The sequence below is a fragment of the Monodon monoceros genome, unplaced genomic scaffold, assembly GCF_005190385.1.
Source record: "Monodon monoceros isolate NGI ecotype Baffin Bay Population unplaced genomic scaffold, NGI_Narwhal_1 Super_Scaffold_5, whole genome shotgun sequence".
NCBI classification, from domain to species: Eukaryota; Metazoa; Chordata; class Mammalia; order Artiodactyla; family Monodontidae; genus Monodon; species Monodon monoceros.
In genome coordinates this window covers 95,654,065-95,676,672 of record NW_021703782.1, presented here as the reverse complement: position 1 = coordinate 95,676,672, position 22,608 = coordinate 95,654,065, and the positions used below count along the sequence as shown (strand labels likewise).

The 22,608-nt window shown below is 46.5% G+C and overlaps 1 protein-coding gene across 1 annotated transcript in view; it reads right to left on the bottom strand.

The window, feature by feature from the left end:
* Positions 1-2,303: 2,303 nt before the first annotated feature.
* The window catches only part of PAPPA (pappalysin 1), a 253,443-nt gene continuing 233,138 nt past the window's right edge, over positions 2,304-22,608 (bottom strand). Inside the window, exon 23 of the mRNA XM_029203474.1 lies at positions 2,304-2,707. Coding sequence (XP_029059307.1) covers positions 2,600-2,707 — 108 coding nt within the window. The 3' untranslated portion in view covers positions 2,304-2,599. The remainder of the gene's footprint in view (positions 2,708-22,608) is intronic.

Genomic DNA, 22,608 nt, shown 5'->3' with positions numbered 1-22,608 from the left:
GGAGACCGGAAGGCTCTTTGCTCTTAAGGGCTCGATCAACCCGAGAATCTGAAGGTAGAAGTCAGCCTTCAGGAAACTCTTCTCAGCTGAAGTGTGTGTGCAAGTGAAGGAGGAAAGAGCATGAGAGTCGATTTCAGGGAAGCTGGTGAGGTTCTTCTGTGATTCCTGCCACCCCACCGTTAGTAATGTTGTCTTTGGGTCTCCTAGGCTTTGCACTACTTACTGATGTAAAAAAAAAAAAGCAACTGGGAGGGCTGACTCTGTTATCTTTCTTAGTTTGTTCCTTCCTAGCTAGCACCACCCACGTTGATAACTCAGCTAGGGCAAAAGAGGGGCTTTAAGAGTTGGCAAGAGTTCTAAGATACTGGGGAGGGGTACAAAATGGGATCAATGCTTATATGATTATTATTATTTTGCCAAGGATTGGCCCTGGTAATTAGAGGAAAAAAAATGCCCTGAATATAAATGAGATATAAGTTTGTAAGAGGAAATATAAAGGATTTGAGCCAGGCCTTAACAGTGGAGAGCCTAGAACTCAATCTCAGAGTTTGTAATATGGTACAAGCCACACAAAACTACCTAAGCACTGCATCCTTATTTGTGGGCACCTGTGCAAAAAGCACCTTGATATATTTCTTAATATAACAGACCACAGATGGCCAATAGATATCTTCTCAAGTGTTCTTGATCAGTAGGTAATTGCTGTTGGGAGTGATACAGTAAGAAGGTTTCTGAAGTTATTTTTGGTCCCTGGAAAAAGGGCTATAGCTGATTAACAACGCCTGCGTCAGATGCAGGAATGAGGAGGGTCAGCCCACGTGCCTAGTATTTTCCATTTCTATGCTAAACTTTGTTTTTGTTGGTCCACTAGACTTGAGATGATCTGTAGCGATCTTTACGCGATGTATCTAGTTTAGACACTCCCATCACCTCACTTTCCCAGTTTCAAAAATCACGTCAAACTTAAGCATTCTCTCCACCTCATTCTGGATTCATCTCTTCCCATGTTAATTCAAAAGGAGTGGACAGGTAACTGGCTGAACAGAGGCAAAGAGGACCCCAAAGAGGTGGAGGCTTTTATGCGCGTTTGGCTAATTTCCTCTTAACTTTTGGAGGCTGAGCACAGGAGAGAGGGAAGGGCTGCCCCACCACGGGTGTGGCTGGGGTACCGGGAGCGGGAAGACTGTGGAAAGCACGATGGCCGTGCTGGGGTGTTGGGGACCGAGGCTGTGAACTCTGGCTTCCCTCTGACAGCCCCTCTGGAACACAGTCCAGACAGATCCCATCCAAGACGATTGTCTGTCCCAGGACTCTAGCTACTCGGGGCAGCTGTGAGGTCCTCAGACCCAAAGCCTGCTCTAGCCTGGAGGGGCAGGAAGGCTTGGATAAGGATGATCACTCAAGAGTCCCTAAAATTCCAGCAGTCTCTGGAGGGCTCCAACATCATAGAAATTTAACACTGTTCCACTTGGTTATAAGAGCGAACACTGGCTTAGACATTCTGGACTCTCAGTGAGGGTTCCAGCATCTTAAGTCCCTCAGTTCCCTTCCAGAATGAGAAGCCCACCCATGGGGGACTTCACTTCTCACCACGTGGGCCTATGAGGGGTCTTCTCTTGCAGAAGGGCTAAGAGGTGAGGAGCTGTGGAAAAATGTGGGTCACTTTTAAGGCAGACTGTTTGGTTGTGTGGGGTTTTTCCTAACCTAGTCCTACCATCTTGGGGTACTCAATGTATAGGATAGAGCAGCCGGAAAAGTAGCAGCAAATGTGGTCCCAAGGCAAGATTTGGGGAATGGGAGGGGTATTATGGCCTCAAGCCTCAAGCAGGGGGCTGTTATAATACCTTGACATTGCAATCCTAAGCCATTTCCAGCTTGGCCTCGAACCCTGGAGTTGGGGTAAAATCCCCCATGGCAGCGGAAGAATTTGGGGGCTTTGCATACCTTGGATTCTTTACCTCTTCCTGGGTCCTACTTCCCTAGAAGGTAGGTGATCAGAGACCGTTTCACGTCCAATCCCGAAGGACTGCACCCTTGTGCACACCTTCCATACTGTAAGCCACAGGCTGTGAGCTATCTGAGCATTTCAGCACTTGGTCTTGGCAGTTTCTGTAACTCTCTTTCTCCCAAGGACAGTGTCGGCTAGGAGCCTGGGAGAGGAAAGACTGAGTCTGCCCCGGTCTCTCTCTGCTCAGTCTCCAAAGCTGCCCTCACGCGGGTGTCCGCGCGGGTGCGTACGCAGGCACACCTACTAACCGCAGGTGGGCGCACTCCTAGATACGTAACTCCTACATACATGTTTCTTGCCGCGGTCGTGTGACAAACGGTTAGAATTTTAGGAGGCTCAGGGACTGCACGCCGTATATGCAATCCGTCTAAGACTTTGGGATGGGATTCCATTCCATCATTCAGCATGGCAAGACTTGGTTCACGTGCCCCCACTACGAGTCCTTCCTGGGTGAAATTAAAGGCAGACCGGTTGGGTGCTAAGGATCCCTGGTGTGGAGAGGCCATTCCGTTGAGCAGCTGACTGTGAAATCAATACCAAAGGGATGCGGGTCCTGGCATTGGGAATTCTTTGACAACTCCTTGTCCTTCCTTAGCCATGGCTGTATCCTCGGAGGTCTTTCCGGCTGTGTTCTTGGGCCTGGGGGTCCCGACAAGCACAGTCACCCTGTAGGTCACAAGACATAGGGAAGGGGGTGACCTGCAGAGAGAAAGATAGAAGAAGTGAGCCAGGTGGTTGAGGCCGGAGCAGCAAATTCCAGAGAGGCAGTGCAGGGCACAGGGCAGATCACTGGGTTTGGGGAGCAGCAGATTCAAGACATGACTCTGCTTCTTACTAGCCCTGTGATAACTTTTATCAAGGTCACCATGGTCATTATCATAGCACTTCCCATTTTCAGGGGCATTTATTACAGGTCAGGCAAAGTGCTAAATGCTTTCCAAACAGGAAAACACTGAATCCTTTGACAACTCTGTAAGATAGACACTAAAACAATCACCCTTTTATAGGAGAAACTGAGGCGGAGAAAGGGGCAGGCATTTGCCCAAAGTAATAAGTGACAAATCTAGTATTTAAAGTAGAAAAAGCAACCCCCCCCCCGGAGCCCCAGGTTCCTAGCTGTGGAATCAGTAGAATAGGACAGGCCTTGCACTGTGGACTCTGAGGGCCGAATGAAATCATGGGTGAAAAATTGTAATGTACTACGCCAGAGTTGGTTAATAGACTTGTACAATGGAATATCTAACTTATAGGGCTGTTGTGGTGATCAAGTGATATAAAGGACGTGACAAGGTCTTTTAAGAAAACATAACTCTGCATATATCGGTAATTTTGATTTTGAGAGGCAATGATGAAAACAACAAAAGCATTTGTCAGCAAGCTCAGACCACCTTCTAGGGGGCTTAAATCCTGCTGGGGAACATTTCACAGAGAGACTTTTGCAGAAAAATTTGGTTGAAGGATCTCGGGAGCGGATTTCAGCATGGGAAAAAGCGAGAGGCATACGACATGACAATTCGATATATGTATATATTATGAAGGTTAGAAAAAAATTAAAAGAAATTTAAAAAGGGAAAGTGAGAGGCCCACGTTTCAGTTCCGAGTCCATCCCTTCACACGCGGTGTGACCTTGGGCTGGCTGTCCTTTCTAGAAACCGTGAGAAAGAGCCCAGTCCCCACACAGCAGAGGATCTGTCTTTCCAAAGAGCACAGTGCTGTCCTTGCTTGAGCCCCAGCCTGGGCTGACGCGAGCGGATTTCACCTCATTGCATCATGACATTTGCATATAACTTCCCCCAGAGGGTCCCCCATCTGCACAGATGGATTTAATGACCTCATTTGCCTCCTGCCCGGGGAAGGGTCTCGAGTGCTCACACAGGCCTGGAGAGCATCTTTGTCTCTCTAGCCTGTGGGCTCATTCTCTATAATTCTTTTTCTCTCTGCCCCTGTGCCCACCCTCCCTCTCTCCCTCCCAACCTCTCTCCACCCTGCAACTTTTCAACAATTTAAAATGTAGAAATGAACAGGAAGATTGAAGCATAAGCCCCAGCTCTCTCACCTAACTGAGGTGTGACCTTGAGCACGTGACAATTTCTCTGAGCCTCAGTTAACTCCGTCATGAAATGGGAGTGATGAAAGCACACACCTCCAGAGGTGGTGACAAGGGGTAATGAACTAACCAATGGAAAACCCCTAGCAGGCAGTGCGTGCCGCATGCCGTCTCGCTTAGCGGGACGGGGACTGTGTCAGCCGTGTTCATTCTCGTTTCCCCAGGGCCTAAGCCACAGAATACGAATGCAGGCCTGTTTGCCTCTCCACCTCTCTCCGACTCTCTCACTGTGCTCAGGCTAGTGCACTTGTTTCTCTTTTCAATTTAAGCTCACAGGTGCGTGATGCCATGGTGAGTATCCCCGGAGCTGCTTCCATGCAGAGCCTGCCTTGCTGCTTACAACTGCTCACTGTGCCCTGTTCAGGACACTTCCTAGCCTCCGTGCCTATGCAGAGGTGGTACCGTCTGATCTAGAGCATTCCTCTGCAACTTCTTCACCTCTAAGACAAGCAGAGAATGTTAGAATTGGAAGAGACCTAGAGAAAACCCTCTAGTCCGTGTGGGGAAACTGAGGGCAGAGCCACGTCCAAATCTCACAGCTGAGGTCCAGTGGGGAGACCACCACCATGTGAGCCGAGAGGCCTGGATTAGCATCCTCATTTGCGTCATACTCGCTGAACAACTTTGGGAAAAACCCCTTCACCGTCATCACCCTGAGTTTCTGTGTCTACAAAAGGTAGATCATTTTTTAAATGATTTTTTAAAAAATGTACTTCATATGGTTGTGAGCAAAGATGAAAGAGGCAAAAACCCATCCTCCTGCCCATGCTAACATTAAGATGACCCAGTTACCGCTCATGTCTTCTGCACAGTTAGTTTTCTCAGCAACTAACTCTTTCCCATTGGGCTCCTCGATTCGATAGGGACGGCTTCGCATCTGGTCTATGTCTCATGCTTCCTGCTGCGCCTCACACAGGCAAACATGCAACAGATTCTCTCCCTCGGAATAAGACACAAAGTCCTTAGCAAGAGTTCAAGGCCTTGCGTGGTCTCCACACACTTCTCAGACCTCACCTGGTTCCCGTGGTCCCCTCACTCTCTGTGGCTTTATTTACTGGTGTTTTCCTGCTTTTTCAGCCATTCCTGCTCCTCCCTTTTCCTGGCCAGCTCCTCTTCCTGTGCCAGGTAGTATCTCAAGCACCACCTCCTCCCTCATTAGTCTGGCCAGAGACGGCACCATCATGCTCATCCCATATCCCAGCCTCCTCTCCTTACACCATTCTTGTGCGGAATCACTTCTGCGCTTGTGTGCCAGGGCAGTCCGGGCAGGGACCATGTCTGTCTGTTGTTGAACTGAGTCTTTATCTACCATATGGCAGGCATTCAATGGACCCACGGATGAAGCGACATATGAATGCACAAATATACAGGAAAAATACAAGTCACGGGGCCTCTGTTCTTGCACTCATGTGCTGTGTGACTTTGTACAAGTTACCTCCCTTCTCTGGGCTTCAGGTTCCCTGTCGATCTGTACATTAAGAGTTGATTTTAATGATCTCTACCTTCCCCTCTGTCTGAAAATCCTTCACAGTCTGAGAAAGGCAGAAGGCAATGCCCTGGGCAGAAAAGATGGAGAAATGCAGACTTTCTCCACCGCTTTGTGTCTTACACGTTCCCCTTTCTGCCATCTGCAGTTCCACTGGCTTCTCCAGAGCTACCGGCTGGCAGGGCCCTACACCCGTTAGCTTCTCAGGCCCGTCTGGCTGTGAGAGCATAGTGTGACCATTTGCTTTCCTCCCTGGGCCAGCCCAGGGAGTTTCAGCGTTTCCCTAAAGAAATGGGTCTGGAACCTAAGGGGAGGAATTTCAGTCAGAACACAACGAAGTCTAGAAGGTTTGGTCTCAGGGAAAAGAAAGATCCAGGTTCTCCTTGTGGCCCCCCACACGCTTGTAAACGCAGCTGCGTCTACTGAGCCCTCGCTAGGGGCCTGGAAGGCAGCACTGCGCGGCTTTCGGCAGGTCCTTGGCACCTGCGGACTTGGACTCCCCTCTGTGAGACAAGCGTTCTGGTGAGAAGCCAGTGAAGCAATGCTGCCTCCAGACCAGCTCATGGAGGTCCCCGTGCAGAGGACCCGCACCGGCACCTTGCCCCTTCCTCTAGCCTCTCAGTGAACTGCCTGTTCGGGGCCTGCCTGGGGGTGTGTGTGTGGGGGGGGGGCTCCTCTCCTCCCAGGTGACTTCACTGATCGAGGGCCTACAATGGGGAAGAGAGGGTGGATATCGCCAGCCCTGCCCACTCCCCCAGGTGTTCCCGGTCTGACCCGGAAGAGACAGGGAAGCCTGTCTGTCCGGGTCCGAGGCTGTGGACATCACTGTACCCACACATACACACGGGCCCCTCCGGAGGCTGTCTGCGTGTTGGGTGATTCCCACGTGCTAGCTCGTGGGTTCCACACAACCTCGGAAGGCTTACAGATGGGAAAATAGAGGCTTCAGCATGTTTAAAAAGAAACAAACTTGCCCTGGGCCTCACTTAGTAGATGCTGCAGGATGCTAACCACCCCCACCCCCCGCCGCCGCCGCTGCAAACACTGAGAGCTTGTCAGCAAGTGGGAGTAAGGGGAAGGCACCTCTTCACACCCCGACCCGGCTGACTGCCGCGTGGTCTGTTTCACAGCCACTGGCCTTTCATCCCTTATTTTGTGCCTGGCACCCAGTTACTCACTCTTCCCAGCAACACTAATAAGGCAGCTATTCTTACTATCCTCGTTTTACGTCTTAGAGGAAACGAAGATGCAAAGCGGTGAGTCACTGGTTTGGCAGGGGGCTTGGGATCTGCACCCATTTGTAACTGCCCCTCGGCACCACCCCCACGGGGCAGGTAGAATGGGAGTCAGGGTCCCCTTTTCACAGAGGGAGAAACTGATATGGAAAGAAGAGTCCCATCCCGATAAAGCTGGCTCTCAGCCCGATTCCCAGATGCCCTGATTCCCCAAGCAGCTTCCCACCTTATCCCCCAGACGGCCTCCCAAGAAAACCTACCACCCACGGCACCAGTGCCACGGTGGCCAGTTTACATCTGGGATTCCCAGCACCATGTGGCCAGGCTGTCCCATAAACGGCTTGGCCACCCACTCCGGGATTCTGTCAACAAGCCCAGGTCGGTGACTAAAGGCCAGGATTCTCTCCTTTTCCTCTAGGCTGGAGATGGTGCTCAGCACAGGGGTTTCTCCCAGTGGGTGAGCTGCCCAGGATAACACCTCCACCCGCGTGTGTGAGCGGCTCAGGAATGCAGCCTGGCAAACGCCACAGGGCCCTGGCTGAAGGTCTGTCTGAGGCTGAATTCTGAATCAGACTCAACAGGGAGGTCACAGGCAGAGACTGTGCGGTGTGGGGCAGCAGGAGGCATCCTGCACTGACGGTCAGAAAGCCTGGCTGTCCACCCACCCACCGTGGGGTCCTGGGCGAGTCACTTTACCACAGTGAGTCTGGGGGGCTTCATAGTGTTGGTGGAAAGACTTGATGACATCAAGTAGACCAAGGCCTGATGCTGAGGAGGGCTCCCCTGCAAGCTCCTTTGGGGTAGGGTAGATCTGTGTCTGGCACGGGGCATGCAGCAGTCAATGAACACAGAAGCTTGTTTAAACGTGGATAAGTGGAGGAGAGAATGGAGAAGCAGCATGGGTAAAGTGGAGGAACACACCAGGCTAGACGAGAAGGAGACTTGGCTTTGATTCCTTGCACTGTTAGTCATGTAGTAGCGTATGCTAGTAGGCAAGTTACTTCTTTTGGCCGGAGGGGAAGCGGGGGCGTGAGGGACTTCAGTGTGTCTATAAAATGGGGGAAATAACAGTCCTGCCACAGAGAAGTATTTTGGATAAAGTATAAAATTCAAGTAAAAGCACTTGCACAGTGCATGGTGTATAGTATGTGCTCAGTAAATAATGCTGGTGATGGTGACAGTGGTGATGGCATTGACAATGGATAATAATTTGGGGGGATAGAAAGGTCTGATTCCTTTCATAGGCTCAAGTTGAAATGAGTGTTTAATTCACCCACAGGAAAAAGTCAAAGCTACACCCCAAACGGGGGAAATCATAATACTCCAGAAAGCAGTGAATTTTGGACAAGGAGATTAGTCTACTTTGCTTAGTCATTTGCCTGTTATCTCTTACTAATCTTACAAGTTGAGCACATCCGTCCCCTCTTCCAGGAAGCCTTTTAGGATCCTCTAGGCTGGTTCAGTGCTTAAAAATCACTGCTCCCTGGATACAGTTCAAATTCCGCAGCATGGTTTATAAAAGCCTTGCTCATGCCTCTAGTCTCACCTCTCACCCGTTCCCCTCTTGCACTGTGCTCTAGCCATATTCAGGGATTAGGGTTTCCTTAATGTGTTCCCTTGTCCTGGGCTTTTCACAGACTCTGCCCTCTACCAGAAATACTCCTCTCTCTCATCTTTATCTCTGGCCCTCCTCCTACTTCTTTTACCTGAGTAAGACCTACGGCACCTTCCATGTCTCACCTGATGTTGCCTTTCTCTAGGAAGCTACACTGACGCTCCTCAATTGCTGTGTCTCCATTAGCATTTACTGCGCTCTTAATGCCTGGCCACTGGTCCCCAAGATACGAACACAGCATGGATAGGCCCAGGTCCATCTCGCTCGTGGCCTAGCACGGTACCTATCACACAGCAGGTTCTCAGCAGTGGGGTGCACCAGAACTTGGGATATAACAGTGATCAAAATAAATGCACCTTCTTGCTCTCATGAGATTTTCATGCCAGCAGCCAAGAGGTATAGAGATTGCCAGACGATAAATAATAAATACATTTTACAGTATGTGCCAAAGTGATGTGTTATGGAAGGAAGAAAGGATGGAAGCCAAGGTAAACGGGTGTGGGAGTGCCAGAGGTGATGTAAGGTGGGTGGTCAGGGTGGGGCACATTGCGAACACAACACTTGGGCAAAGACTTGGAGTGAGTCATGAGGATGAATGGAGAAGAATGTTCTTGGCCAAAAGAACAGCTAATGGTGAAGACTGGAAGGTAGGAGGATGCCTGGCCTGTGTGTGGGATGGCAAGGAGTCCAGAGGGCTGGGGTGAAGTGGGGCAAGCCACCCATGGTGGGGGGTGAGGGCAGAGAGGACTGGGGGTGGGCAGAGCACGCAGGCCATCAGGAGGACTGGTTTTCACTCTGGTAAAATGGAGGGACATGGAAGGGCCGTGCATAGAGGTGTGAGGCCGCCTGACTTCTTTTCTGATGACCATTCTGGCTGCTAAGCTGAGATGTTAGACCTGCTGATGTATATCCCCAACTCTGCAACTCAACGTCCAACCCTTTATCAGCTCTGCTAAGACGGCTGCTTTCCATCTCATGCTTTTGGTTATCTTCCCATATCTTATAGAATCGCTAGCCTCCTTGGACCAATGGACTACGTTTGGGTTTCATGCCCTTTCTCAAGAAAACAGGTTTTCACTTAGATTAGCGAAGGCATGTGGCAACCCTGCATTTAATGTCATCAGTTGGGTGTGCCGTCCTGTGCTGAAACATGCTCCTGGGCTTATTTCTTTCGTTCTGCCCTGAGCCCAGCCCTGATCAGCCCTCAAGCTCCTGTTCACTCACCACCTCACTCAGGAAGCCCTGTGGAGGGTCCTTAGACATGAATCTAATCCAAACATCAAGAGAGAAAAACCTAATGAACCTGGCCTGCCCAAGGCCTCAGAGCTAAGTTGTCGAACTGGGACTACATCCCGACTCCCCAGACATCTTCCAGAATCAGTCTTTTAGCAGCCGCCCGAGACATGACTGTAACCAGCGTTCCAGGCCACCACGCCTTAGAAAGCCCTGGTATGTCCAATATTTTAAGGTTGTCTCTCCTTCCTCCCTTACACCCCCAACACATGCTTACTTAGAATGATTTCAATTAGAAATGAATATGTTTTTGTTATCGTTACAAGGGGAAACTGTTGAAGCAACCGTTCTGGAAATCTGCTCTGTATTCTAGACTCAGGGCTCCAACAGGAAAATAATAAGCTGGCATGTGAGCAGCTGAGTCCCTCCCCTTCCTGCCTGCCTTGAGCTGCACACAGGTGTCTGGGCAGGAAGCTGGTCACCCCTGTCGGATGGAGTTTCCTGCACTGTCTTGCTCTTGTCGGCCAGCAGGGCCCAGGTCACCCCACAAGGCAAACGTGGGGAACAGCTGGTGTCTATACAGACAAACAAGGGGAGGAAGGCTGGAGAGAGCAGACAGACATCATTCTGGCCCAAGTGACCGGGAGGAGGCCCCAGCTCTGGGGACTGGGGAGAGGTTTAGGGGGAGAGGAGGCAGGAAGGCAGTCCAGGAGAAAGTGCTTAGCTCTGGGGCTGCAGTTCATACCTAGGACCCAGGCCAGGAGGACCAGGAAAGCAAGAGGCCCATCCACTGAAGGAAGGGCACGGTGCAAGCCCACTGCAACTAGATGCTCAGAACGGCGGTTAGAGGCAGGTGCTGTGTGGCGCAGAGTCCCGAGCTTTGTGTCTCAGCTCGACCACTTGCTGTATGGCCTCAACCCTTCTAAGCCTCAGCTGCATCATCTATAAGGTGAAGATAAAAGAGACCACACCTACAACAGGGCTACCGTAGTGATGAAATGACATGACGCACGTAAGAACAGGGGACGCTATGCGTGGTAAACAGTGAGCTCTCGAAAAACAGTAACTACTATTATTTGCTTGGAGTCAGGAAATCCTAAATCCTACACAGAGATCGGCCACCTGTACAAGTGATTCCACCTGAGTCTCAAATGTGTACTTTGTTGGATGGTTCTGGAGTCTAAATGGAATAACATGCACAGAGATTCTAACCCATGGCCAAGCACATGGTAAGTGCTCAATTACTGTCACTTGGGAAGGTGCATGGAGTTAGTCTGTGCGCTGCCAATGAGACGCTGAGCACCAGGCTCAGAGTTTCCGGGCAGGGAGCTTCCCACAACATGGAACTGGGGCCAAGGGTACAGGTGGGAATTAAACAGGCTAGCAGGTGAAGGACAGGGGGAGGAGAGGAAGGAAGCCTGTCTCTGGCCCCTCTCCTGCCCTGAGAGCTTCCTGCTGTGGAAGCAGGAGACAGAAACCAGGACTCCGTTGCGTTCAGGGGAAGCTCCTGTCTGGGTAGTCAGGATTGATTGGTAAGGCTGGGAGCCTCAGCTATTTCCCACCCTGTCGCTGCTCCCGAGAAAAGCTGCTTTCTCCTTCTCAAGGGGAGGGGGGTCCCATACCCAGGGTTCCCTGGCTGTCTGGGTCCACAGTGAAACGTCTCCAACTGGAACGGGCAGGGTCATGCCCAGGTGCACTGAGGACAAGGTTCTGTCCCCACCTGCTTTCCTCTTCTGAGACTCAGCCCCACGCAGGAGAAAGAGAGAGCTGGGCTTGTGAGTCAGATAGAACTGGGTTCGAATTTGGGCCTTGGCATTTGCAAACAAGTCTTGTAAGTAGTCTGAACCCAAACTGGCTCCCCTGTGCAATGGGGCTGGGGTTGACATGAGCATTAGGAAGATAACAGAGGATGAGTGTCTGGCAGTGTCTGATGTGCGGCCACTCACTCAGGGGTGTTCCGTCTTATTATCAACTATCTACCTCTGTACAGCAGCTCACTGCAAGGATAGTTGGTTGTGGATGAGAGAGTAGAACGGTTCCAAGAAGTTGGAGTTTACGTAGAAGTTAGGTTGGGAAATTTAAATCGTAGGAATATGACTTTAATTCGAATCACCTTTCTTCTCCAGAAGTCAGATTTCCAGGAGTCTTGAATCTGAAGAAAGTTCCAAACACTTCTGAACAACAAATAACAACTATGACAAAGCCACGTGCACCATGAGAGAGGTCATCCGGCTCTCTAATACACAGGTCACACATAGTTCCAACAGCTGTCTCCACTCTGCCCCTAACCACTACTCACCTTCACCAGGAAAGTTCCTACTCATTCTTTAGGACTCAGTGTAAATGTCTCTTCCTCAGGGGAGCTTTCTCTGACCTTCACACTGTTCTCCAAAAGATCCCACACCTTTCCTTCATTGTCCCTTCTGCAAAGGTAATCAAATACATAGCTGTATACCTCACTGCTGAAAATCTGGCTCCCAAAACATACTGCAAGCTGCACAAGGGTAGGTATGCTGTCTGTCTGGACTCTACCATGTGCACACAACCTGGTCCAGTGCTCAGCCCATAGAGATACTCCATGAACACACATCTCCTTTCACGGAGGGAGCCTGGTCACCTGCACTCTGAGGCCTAGGCCGACAGGAAGAAGCAACAATTTAAAGTGGGAGAAGGTAATCTTTTAACACAAAAATCCAAAATTGCATTTATAATGTGAGTAGAAAAGAAGAGGAGGGGGGGGAAGACTAGGGAGCATGTTCAGAGCCAGCAAAAAGCTAACTAACTCTGGGTCCCTTAGTAAAGAGACAGCACTCATCTCAGGGCCCTGGAGTCTGAAATCGCTGCAGCTGAACCCAGGATAGAAATAGAGTCAAAATGGCCATTTGAGATATACATCCATATGCATATATTCAAATGACTGTAATAACTTGGACTCTGCACCTGAACCTCAATCATGACTTCATGTCCCTACCACGTACTCCCTAGAAGTAACAATCCACTTAAGGAAGTTTCCCACTAAAATTAGTTTTATTTTTTAATCTTTTAGTATGTAAGTTATAGTTGGTAGGAAAATTCTTTTAATTGGAGCTGCTCTTTCTCCAGCTGATGGTGTCAGGTGAATAACATTTTGTAATTCTACACAAACTTCTTTCTAAAACACAAACTTCATTGTCTGTTCACTGTTAAAGTGGCTGACTCCAAGGGAGTGAAAGAGACACACTGTATTCGTTTGGTAACAGGTATCAAGGGCCTTAAAAATGCTCACACCTGGAGGGGGGATGGAGACGGTGGAAGAGTAGGACGTGGAGCTTGCCTTCTCCCACAAAACATTAAAAAATACATCTACAAGTAGAACAGTTCTCACAGAACAGCTACCAAACATTGACGGAAGACCTCAGACCTCCAAAAAGACAAGAAAACCTCCACATAACCAGGTAGGACAAGAGGAACAAGAAAAAGAAGGAATCTTGATGGGGCCTGAGCCCCAGGGAGGGAGCTGTGAAGGAGAAAAGGTTTCCACATGCTGGGAAGTATCCTCCCCTGCGGGGAGAGCAGACTGGATGGAGGGGGAGGTTCAGAGCCTAGGAGGAGCACAGCAACTAGTTTGCGGACAGCAAAATGGAGCGTAACCTGCACAGAAGGTCGGCACCACTGCCCTGCAATCCGTAGCCTAAAACACCCCTCTGTTAGTGCAGGTGGGGGCTGGGTGCTGAAGCTCAGGCTTCAGAGGTCAGACCCAAGGAGAGAACCAGGGTTGGCCGTCTGGAAACAGCCTGAAGGAGCCGGACTGTGGCAACCAAGGGTATACTCAGAAGAAGACTGGGCCCACCAGAGAATCAAGGCACCATTATTGTGGAGGGGGTGGGGAATGCATGAGGAGAGGGGCGGGACCACGGTAAGAGCTTCTTTCCCTGTGAGCACTCCCAGGCAACAGGACACCACCTACAGGAGCTCTGGGGGCAGATGCGAGTCACTGCCGCCATCGTGGGCTCCAGAGGCAGGCACAGGCCACCACTACGAGACCTGCACGCAGGAGCCTGGCCCTGTCCCTGATGTCCCAGGAGAACTCAGCACCCACCCTTAGGAAATCTGCGAGCAGGCACCAGGCCCTACTGCCAGTGTCCCAGGAACGTACAAGGGCCGCTGTACCTGCATACCCGATATCAAGGGAATAACGGACAGCATATTCTGAGGAAAGAGGCCCCAAGCTCCAAACTAAAAGCAGTCCCTCGACTCTGGAAAAGAGGGTGGAGTAGAAGGACTTGAGCTCACCTCCTCTCATGAAAACACCAACATCACAACTAACTGCTGGACGACCATCGATAAAAAAGACTGGAACCTACCAAAAAAGATATTTTACATTCAAAGACAAAGAAGCCACAATGAGACAGCGGGAGGGGCAGTTTCACAAGATAAATCCCATACCTGCCAGGTGGGTGACCCACAAACTGGAAAGTAACTATATTGTAGAGGTTCTCGCACAAGAGAATCCTGAGCCTCACATCAAACTTCCCAGCCTGGGGGTCTGGCATCAAGAGGAAGAAGCCCCAAAGCACTTGGCTTTGAAGGCCAGTGGGACTCGAGTGCAGGAGCTCCACAGGACTGGGGGAAACAGAGAGAGACTCCACTCTTGGAGGGTACACACAAAGTTTCATGTACACTGGGACCCAGCACAAAGCAGTAACCCCATAGGAGCTGGGGCTGGACCTACCTTCGAGTCTTAGAGGGTCTCCTGGGCTGGCAGGGGTTGGCTGTGGCTCACTGGGCGGGGGTGGGAGGGAGAATAACACTGGTGGCAGAAGCCCCAGAGAATAGGCTCTCCTAGGCTCTGATTGGTGTGAGCTCTCCCGGAGGTCCCCATTTTGGCATCACATCCTGGCCCTACCCAATAGCCTACAGTCTTCAGTGCTGGAACACCTCAGGCCAAACAACCAGCAGGACAGGAACACAGGCCCACCCATCAGCAGACAGGGTGCCTAAAGCCACCTAAAAACACACCGCTTGACACAGCCCTGCCCACCAGAGGAACAAGACCCAGCTCCACCCACCAGTGGGGAGACACCAGTTCCTCCCACCAGGAAGCTTGCATGAGCCTCAGGATCAATCTCAACCACCAGAGGGCACACACCAGAAGAGGAGCTATAACCCTGCAACCACCAGAAAGGAGACCACAAACACCCAAAGTTAGACAAAATGAGATGGCAGAGAAATGTTTCAGATGAAGGAACAAGACACAAACCTACAAGAACAACTAAATGAGCAGGAGATAGATAGGCAACCTACCTGAAAAACAGTTTAGAGTAATGACAGTAAAGATCCAAGATCTCAGAAAAAGAAAGAATGGAGGAACAGACAAAGAAGTTATGAGAGATGATTAACAAAGAACTAGAAGATTTAAAGAACAAACGAACAGAGATGAACAATACAGTAACTGGAATGAAAAACACACCAGCATGAATCAATAGCAGAATAACTGAGGCAGAAGAACAAATAAGTGACCTGGAAGAAAGAATGATGGAAATCACTGCCGTGGAACAGAATAAAGAAAAAGATGAAAAGAAATGAGAACTGTCTCAGAGATCTCTGGGACAACATTAAACACACCAACATTCACATTATATGGGGGGTCCCAGAAGGAGAAGAGAGAGAGAGAAAGGGCCTGATAAAATATTTGAAGAGACTATAGCTGAAAACTTCCCTAACATGAGAAAGGAAACACTCAAGTCCAGGAAGTGCAGAGAGTCCTGAACAAGATAAACCCAAGGAGGAACACGCTGGGACATATTAATCAAACTGACAAAAATTAAAGACAGAATAAATATTAAAAGCAACAAATAACATACAAGGGAACCCCCATAAGGCTATCAATCAGCTGATTTTTCAGCAGAAACTCTGCAAGCCAGAAGGGAGTGGCAGGATATATTTAAAGTGATGAAAGGGAAGAACCTACAACCAAGATTATTCTACCCAGCAAGGATCTCATTCAGATTCGACAGAGAAATCAAAAGTTTTACAGACAAGCAAAAGCTGAGAGAATTCAGCACCACCAAACCAGCATTACAACAAATTTCTCTAGGCAGAAAAGAAAAGGCCACAAAAAGATACAAGAAAGTTACAAATAGGGAAGCTCATGAGTAAATGCAAACATAAAGTAAAGGTAGGAAATCATCCACACACAAATATGATATAAAAATCAGCAGTAATGAGAAGAGGAGAGTACAAATGCAGGATATAGGAAATGCATTTGAAATTAAGAGAGCAGCAACTAAAAACAATCTTGTACATATAAAGACTGCTATATCAAAACCTCACGGGAACCACAAACCAAAAATCTACAATAGATACACATACAAAAAAGAAAAAGAAATCCAAACACATAACTAAAGATGGACATCAAATCACAAGACAAGAGAACAGAAGAGGAAGGGAGGAAAAAAGACCTTGAAAAACAAATCCAAAACAATTAACAAAATGTCAATAAGAACATTTATATCGATAATTACTTTAAATGTAAATGGATTAAATGCTCCAACCAAAAGACATAGACTGGCTGAATGGATACAAAACCCTAACCTGTACACTTCAGACCTAGGGACACATACAGACTGAAAGTGAGGGGATGGAAAAAGGTATTCCATGCAAATGGAAATCAAAAGAAAGCTGGAGTAGCAATACTCATATCAGACAAAATAGACTTTAAAGACTGTTACAAGAGACAAAGAAGGACACTACATAATGATCAAGGGATCAATCTAAGAAGAAGATATAACAATTGTAAATATATATGCACCCAACAAAGGAGCACCTCAATATATAAGCCAGTGCTAACAGCCATAAAAGGAGAAATCAACAGTAACACAGTAATAGTGGGGGACTTTAATACCCCACTCTCATCAATGGACAGATCATCCAGACAGAAAATCAATAAGGAAGCACAGGCCTTACATGACACACATTAGAACAAATGGACTTAATTGATATTTATGGAACATTCCATCTGAAAGCAGCAAAATACACTTTCTTCTCAAGTGCTCATGGACGATTCCCCAGGATAGATAACATTTTGGGCCACAAATTAAGCCTTGGTAAATTTAAGAAATCATATCAAGCATCTTTTCCAACCACAACACTACTGGATTAGAAATCAAGTACAGGGAAAAAACCTGTAAAAAACACAAACACATGGAAGCTAAACAATATGTTACTAAACAACCAATGGATCACTGGAGAAATCAAAGAGGAAATTAAAAAAAAAAATACCTAGAGACAAATGACAACAAAACACAACGGTGCAAAACCTTTGGATGCAGTAAAAGCAGTTCTAGGAGAGAGGTTTAGAGCAATACAATCTTATCTCAGGAAACAAGAAAAATCTCAAGTAAACAACCTAACCTTACACCTAAATTAGCTACAGAAAGAGGGACAAGCAAAACCCAAAGTAAGTAGAAGGAAAGAAATCATAAAGATCAGAGCAGAAATAAATGAAATACAGATGAAGAAAACAATAGCAAAGATCAGTGAAACTAAAAGCTGGTTCTTTGAGAAGATGATAAACAAAATTGATAAACATTTAGCCAGACTCATCAAGAAAAAAAAAGAGGACTCAAATCAGTAAATCAGAAATGAAAAAGAAGTTACAACTGACACCACAGAAATGCAAAGGGTCATAAGAGACTACTACAAGCAACTATATGGCAATAAAATGGACAGCCTAGAAGAAATGGATAAATTCTTAGAAAGATAACAACCTTCTAAGACTGAACCAGGAAGAAACAGAAAATATGAACAGACCAATCACAAGTACTGAAATTGAAACAGTGATTTAAAAACTTCCAACAAACAGAAGTCCAGGACCAGAGAGCTTCACAGGCAAATTCTATCAAACATTTAGAGAAGAATTAACACCTATTATTCTGAAACTCTTCCAAAAAAATTGCAGAGGAAGGAACACTCCAAAGCTTATTCTATGAGGCCACCGTCACCCTGATACCAAACTCAGACAAAGATACCACCAAAAAAGAAAATTACAGGCCGATATCACTGATGAACATAGACGCAAAAATACTCAACAAAATACTAACAAACCAAATCCAACCATACATTAAAAGGATCATACACCAGGATCAAGTGGGATTTATCCCAGGGATGCAAGGATTCTTCAATATCCACAAATCAATCAATCAGTGTGATACACCACATTAACAGACTGAAGAATAAAAACCATATGATCATCTCAATAGATGCAGAAAAAGCTTTTGACAAAATTTAACACCCATTTATGATCATGCTCTCCAGAAAAGTGGGAATAGAGGAAACTTAACATAATAAAGGCTATATATGACAAACCCACAGAAAACATCATTCTCAACAGTGAAAATCTGAAAGCATTCCCTCTAAGATCAGGAACAAGGCAAGGATGTCCATTGTCACCACTTCTATTCAACATAGTTTTGGAAGTCCTAGCCATGGCAATCAGAGAAGAAAAAGAAATAACAGGAATCCAAATTGGAAAGGAAGAAGTAAAACCGTCACTGTTTGCAGATGACATGATACTATACACAGAAAATCCTAAAGATGCTATCAGAAAGCTACTATAGTATAGCTCATCAATGAATTCGGTAAAGTTGCAGGATACAAAATTAATACACAGATATCTCTTGCATTCCTATACACTAACAATGAAATCTCATGAAGAGAAATTAAGGAAACAATCCCATTTACCATTGCACCAAAAAGAATAAAATACCTAGGAATAAACCTACCTAAGGAGACAAAAGACCTCTACTCTAAAAGCTATAAGACGCTGATGAAAGAAATCAGAGAGGACACAAACAGATGGAAGAATATACCACGTTCCTGGATTGGAAGGATCAATATATTCAAAATGACTATACTACCGAAGGCAATCTACAGATTCAGTGCAATCCCTCTCAAATTACCGACGGCATTTTTCACACAAGTAGAACAAAATTGTTTTGTTTTTTTTACATTTATATGGAAACACCAAATAGCCAAAGCAACCCTCAGAAAGAAAAATGGAGCTGGAGGAATCAGACTCCCTGACTTCATACTATACTACAAAGCTACAGTCATCAAAACAGTATGGTACAGACACAAAAACAGAAATACAGATCAACAGAATGGGATAGAAAGCCCAGAAGTAAACTCACACACCTCTGGTCAATTAATCTACGACAAAGGAGGCAAGACTATACAATGGAGGAAAGACAGTCTCTTCAATAAGGGGTGCTGGGAAAACTGGACAGCTATATGTAAAAGAATGAAATTAGAACACTCCCTAACACCATACCCAAAAGTAAACTCAAAATGGGTTAAAGACCTAAATGTAAGACCAGACACTATAAAACTCTTAGAGGACAACATGGGAAGAACACTCCTTGACATAAATTGCAGCAAGATCTTTTTAGGTCCACCTAGAGTAATGAAAATAAAAACAAAAATAAACAAATGGGACCTAATTAAACTTAAAAGCTTCTGCACAGCAAAGGAAACCATAAATGAAATGAAAAGACAACCCACAGAATGGGAGAAAATATTTGCAAACGAAGCGACTGACAAGGGATCAATCTCCAAAATATACAAGCAGCTCATGCAGCTCTATGTCAAAAAAACAAACAACCCAATCAAAAAATGGGCAGAAGAGCTAAATAGATAGTTCTCCAAAGAAGACATACTGATGGCCAAAAAGCACATGAAAAGATGCTCAACATTACTAATTATCAGAGAAATGCAAATCAAAACCACAATGAGGTATCCTCACACTGGTCAGAATGGCTATCATCAAAAAGTCTACAAAAAATAAATGCTGGAGAACGTGTGGAGAAAAGGGAACCCTCCCATACTGTTGGTGGGAATATAAATTGGTACAACCACTATGGAGAACAGTATGGAAGTTCCTTAAAAAAATTAAAAATAGAACTATCATATGATCCAGCAATCCTACTCCTGGGCATATACCCTGAGAAAACCATAATCTGAAAGGGTACCTGCACCCCAATGTTCATTGCAGCACTATTTATAATAGCCAAGACATGGAAGCAACCTAAATGTTCATCAACAGAGGAATGGATAAAGAAGATGTGGTACATATATACAATGGAATATTACTCAGCCATAAAAAAGAATGAACTAATGCCATTTGCAGCAATATGGATGGACCTATAGATTATCACACTAAGTGAAGTCAGACAGAGAAAGACAAGTATCATGATATCACTCATATGTGGAATCTAATTTTGAAAGATACAAATGAACTTATTTACAAAACATCAACAGACATACAGATACTGAAAGCCAACTTATGGTTACCAAAGGTGAAATGTGGGGGGGGAGGGATAAATCAGGAGCTTGGGATGAACACACACACATTACTATATATAAGGTAGATAACCAACAAGGACCTACTGTATAGCACAGGGAACTCTATGCAATATTCTGTGATAACGTATATGAGAAAATCTAAAAAAGAATGAATATATGTATATGTATAACTGAATTGCTTTGCTGTACACCTGAAACTAATACAACCTTGTAAATCAACCTTGTCAATAAAATTAAAATATTACGAAAATGCTCACACCTTTTATCCTACTCATGTTAATTCCAAGAATCAGTTATAAATGAATAATTACAGCTATAAAATATTTCCGTGTAAAGATGTTCATCAGCATCATTATCATTGTGAGAAAATGAAATAACTTAAAAGTTAAAATCAAAGTTGGAGATAAATGATTACATAAATTATTGTACATCACAACCATATACTAAGTATACTAACTACGTACAGCAAAAAATGCAACTAAAGAAGCCTGGAGCCAACCAGGAGATACAGTAACAGTTCTCCGATTTGAGTGTGTTTCTTGGGTCTTGCCCTGTTCACCCCTGTATTTTAGAATCAGAGCATCTTTCTTGAAGGAACAAATTCTCTTAAGGACGCTACAGTACAAAGGGACTAGGATAGGAAGCCAGGAACCTTGCTCTATTTCTATCATTCACTTTGCTACCTTGGACAAATCATTCCTCCTTTACGGGCCTCAGAGCCCCCATTAAGGAAACGAAAAGTTTGGACTCGATCATCACAGAGCTCTATAGCCAAAATGACTGTGATTCTTTGCCCTTCACATCTCAAAACCAGTTTCCCCTCTTTAAAATGAGAGAAAAGATCAAATGTTTTTTCAGCTTAGAATATATATGAATATAAAAATAGAAATAGTTCAGAGACCTTCAAGATGATGGAGAAGTAAGACGTGAAGATCACCTTCCTCCCCACAAATACATCAGAAATACATCTACATGTGGAACAACTCCTACAGAACACCTACTGAATGCTGGCAGAAGACCTCAGACTTCCCAAAAGGCAAGAAACTCCCCACGTACCTGGGTAGGGCAAAAGAAAAAAGAAAAAGAGACAAAAGAATAGGGACAGGACCTGTACCACTGGGAGGGAGCTGTGAAGGAGGAAAAGTTTCCACACACTAGGAAGCCCCCTCACTGGTGGAGGCGGGGAGCGGGGGGATGGGGTGGGGGGGGGAAGCTTCGGAGCCACAGAGGGGAGCGCAGCAACGGGGTGCAAAGGGCAAAGCAGAGAGATTCCTGCACAGAGGATCGGTACCGACTAGCACTCACTAGCCCGAGAGGCTTGTCTGCTCACCCGCCAGGGTGGGCGGAGGCTGGGAGCTGAGGCTTGGGCTTCAGAGGTCAGATCCCAGGGAGAGGACTGCAGTTGGCTGCATGAACACAGCCTGAAGGGGCTAGTGCGCCACGGCTAGCCGGGAGGGAGTCCAGGAAAAAGTCTGGACCTGCCGAAGAGGCAAGAGACCATTGTTTCAGGGTGCGCGAGGAGAGGGGGCTCAGAGCACCACCTAAACGAGCTCCAGAGACGGGCACGAGCCGCGGCTATCAGCGCAGACCCCAGAGACGGGCATGAGACGCTAAGGCTGCTGCTGCCGCCACCAAGAAGCCTGTGTGCGAGCACAGGTCACTATCCACACCTCCCCTCCTGGGAGCCTGTGCAGCCCGCCACTGCCAGGGTCCTGTGATCCAGGGACAACTTCCCCGCGAGAACACAAGGTGCGCCTCAGGCTGGTGCAACAGCACGCCAGCCTCTGCCGCCGCAGGCTCGCCCCGCATTCCGTACCCCTCCCTCCCCGCGGCCTGAGTGAGCGAGAGCCCCCGAATCAGCGGCTCCTTTAACCCCTTCCTGTCTGAGGAAAGAACAGACGCCCTCCTGCGACCTACATGCAGAGGCGGGGCCAAATCCAAAGCTGAACCCCAGGAACTGTGCGAACAAACAAGAGAAACGGAAATCTCTCCCAGCAGCCTCAGGAGCAGTGGATTATATCTCCACAATCAACTTGACGTACCCTGCATCTCTGGAATATCTGAATAGACAACGAATCTCCCAAAACTGAGGCAGTGGACTTTGGGAGCTACTGTAGACTTGGGGTTTGCTTTCTGCATCTAATTTGTTTCTGGTTTTACATTTGTCTTAGTTTGGTATTTAGAGTTTATTATCATTGGTAGCTTTGTTTACTGATTTGGTTGCTCTCTTCCTCCTTTATATATATATATATATATTTTTTTTCCCTTTTTCTCTTTTTGTGAGTGTGTATGTGTATGCTTCTTTGTGTGATTTTGTCTGTACAGCTTTGCTTCTACCATTTGTCCTAGGATTCTATCTGTCCGTTGTTTTTTTGTGTGTTTTTTTGTATACTTTTTAGCACTTGTTATCATTTTTGGATTTGTTTTTTGGTTTGGTTGCTCTTTCTTTTTTTTATTACTTTTTAACTTTTAATAATTTTAAATAGTTTTTATTTTAATAACTTTTTTATTTTATTTTATTGTATTTATTTTTTTCTTTTTCTTTTTTTCTCCCTTTTCTTCTAAGCTGTGTGGCTGACTGGG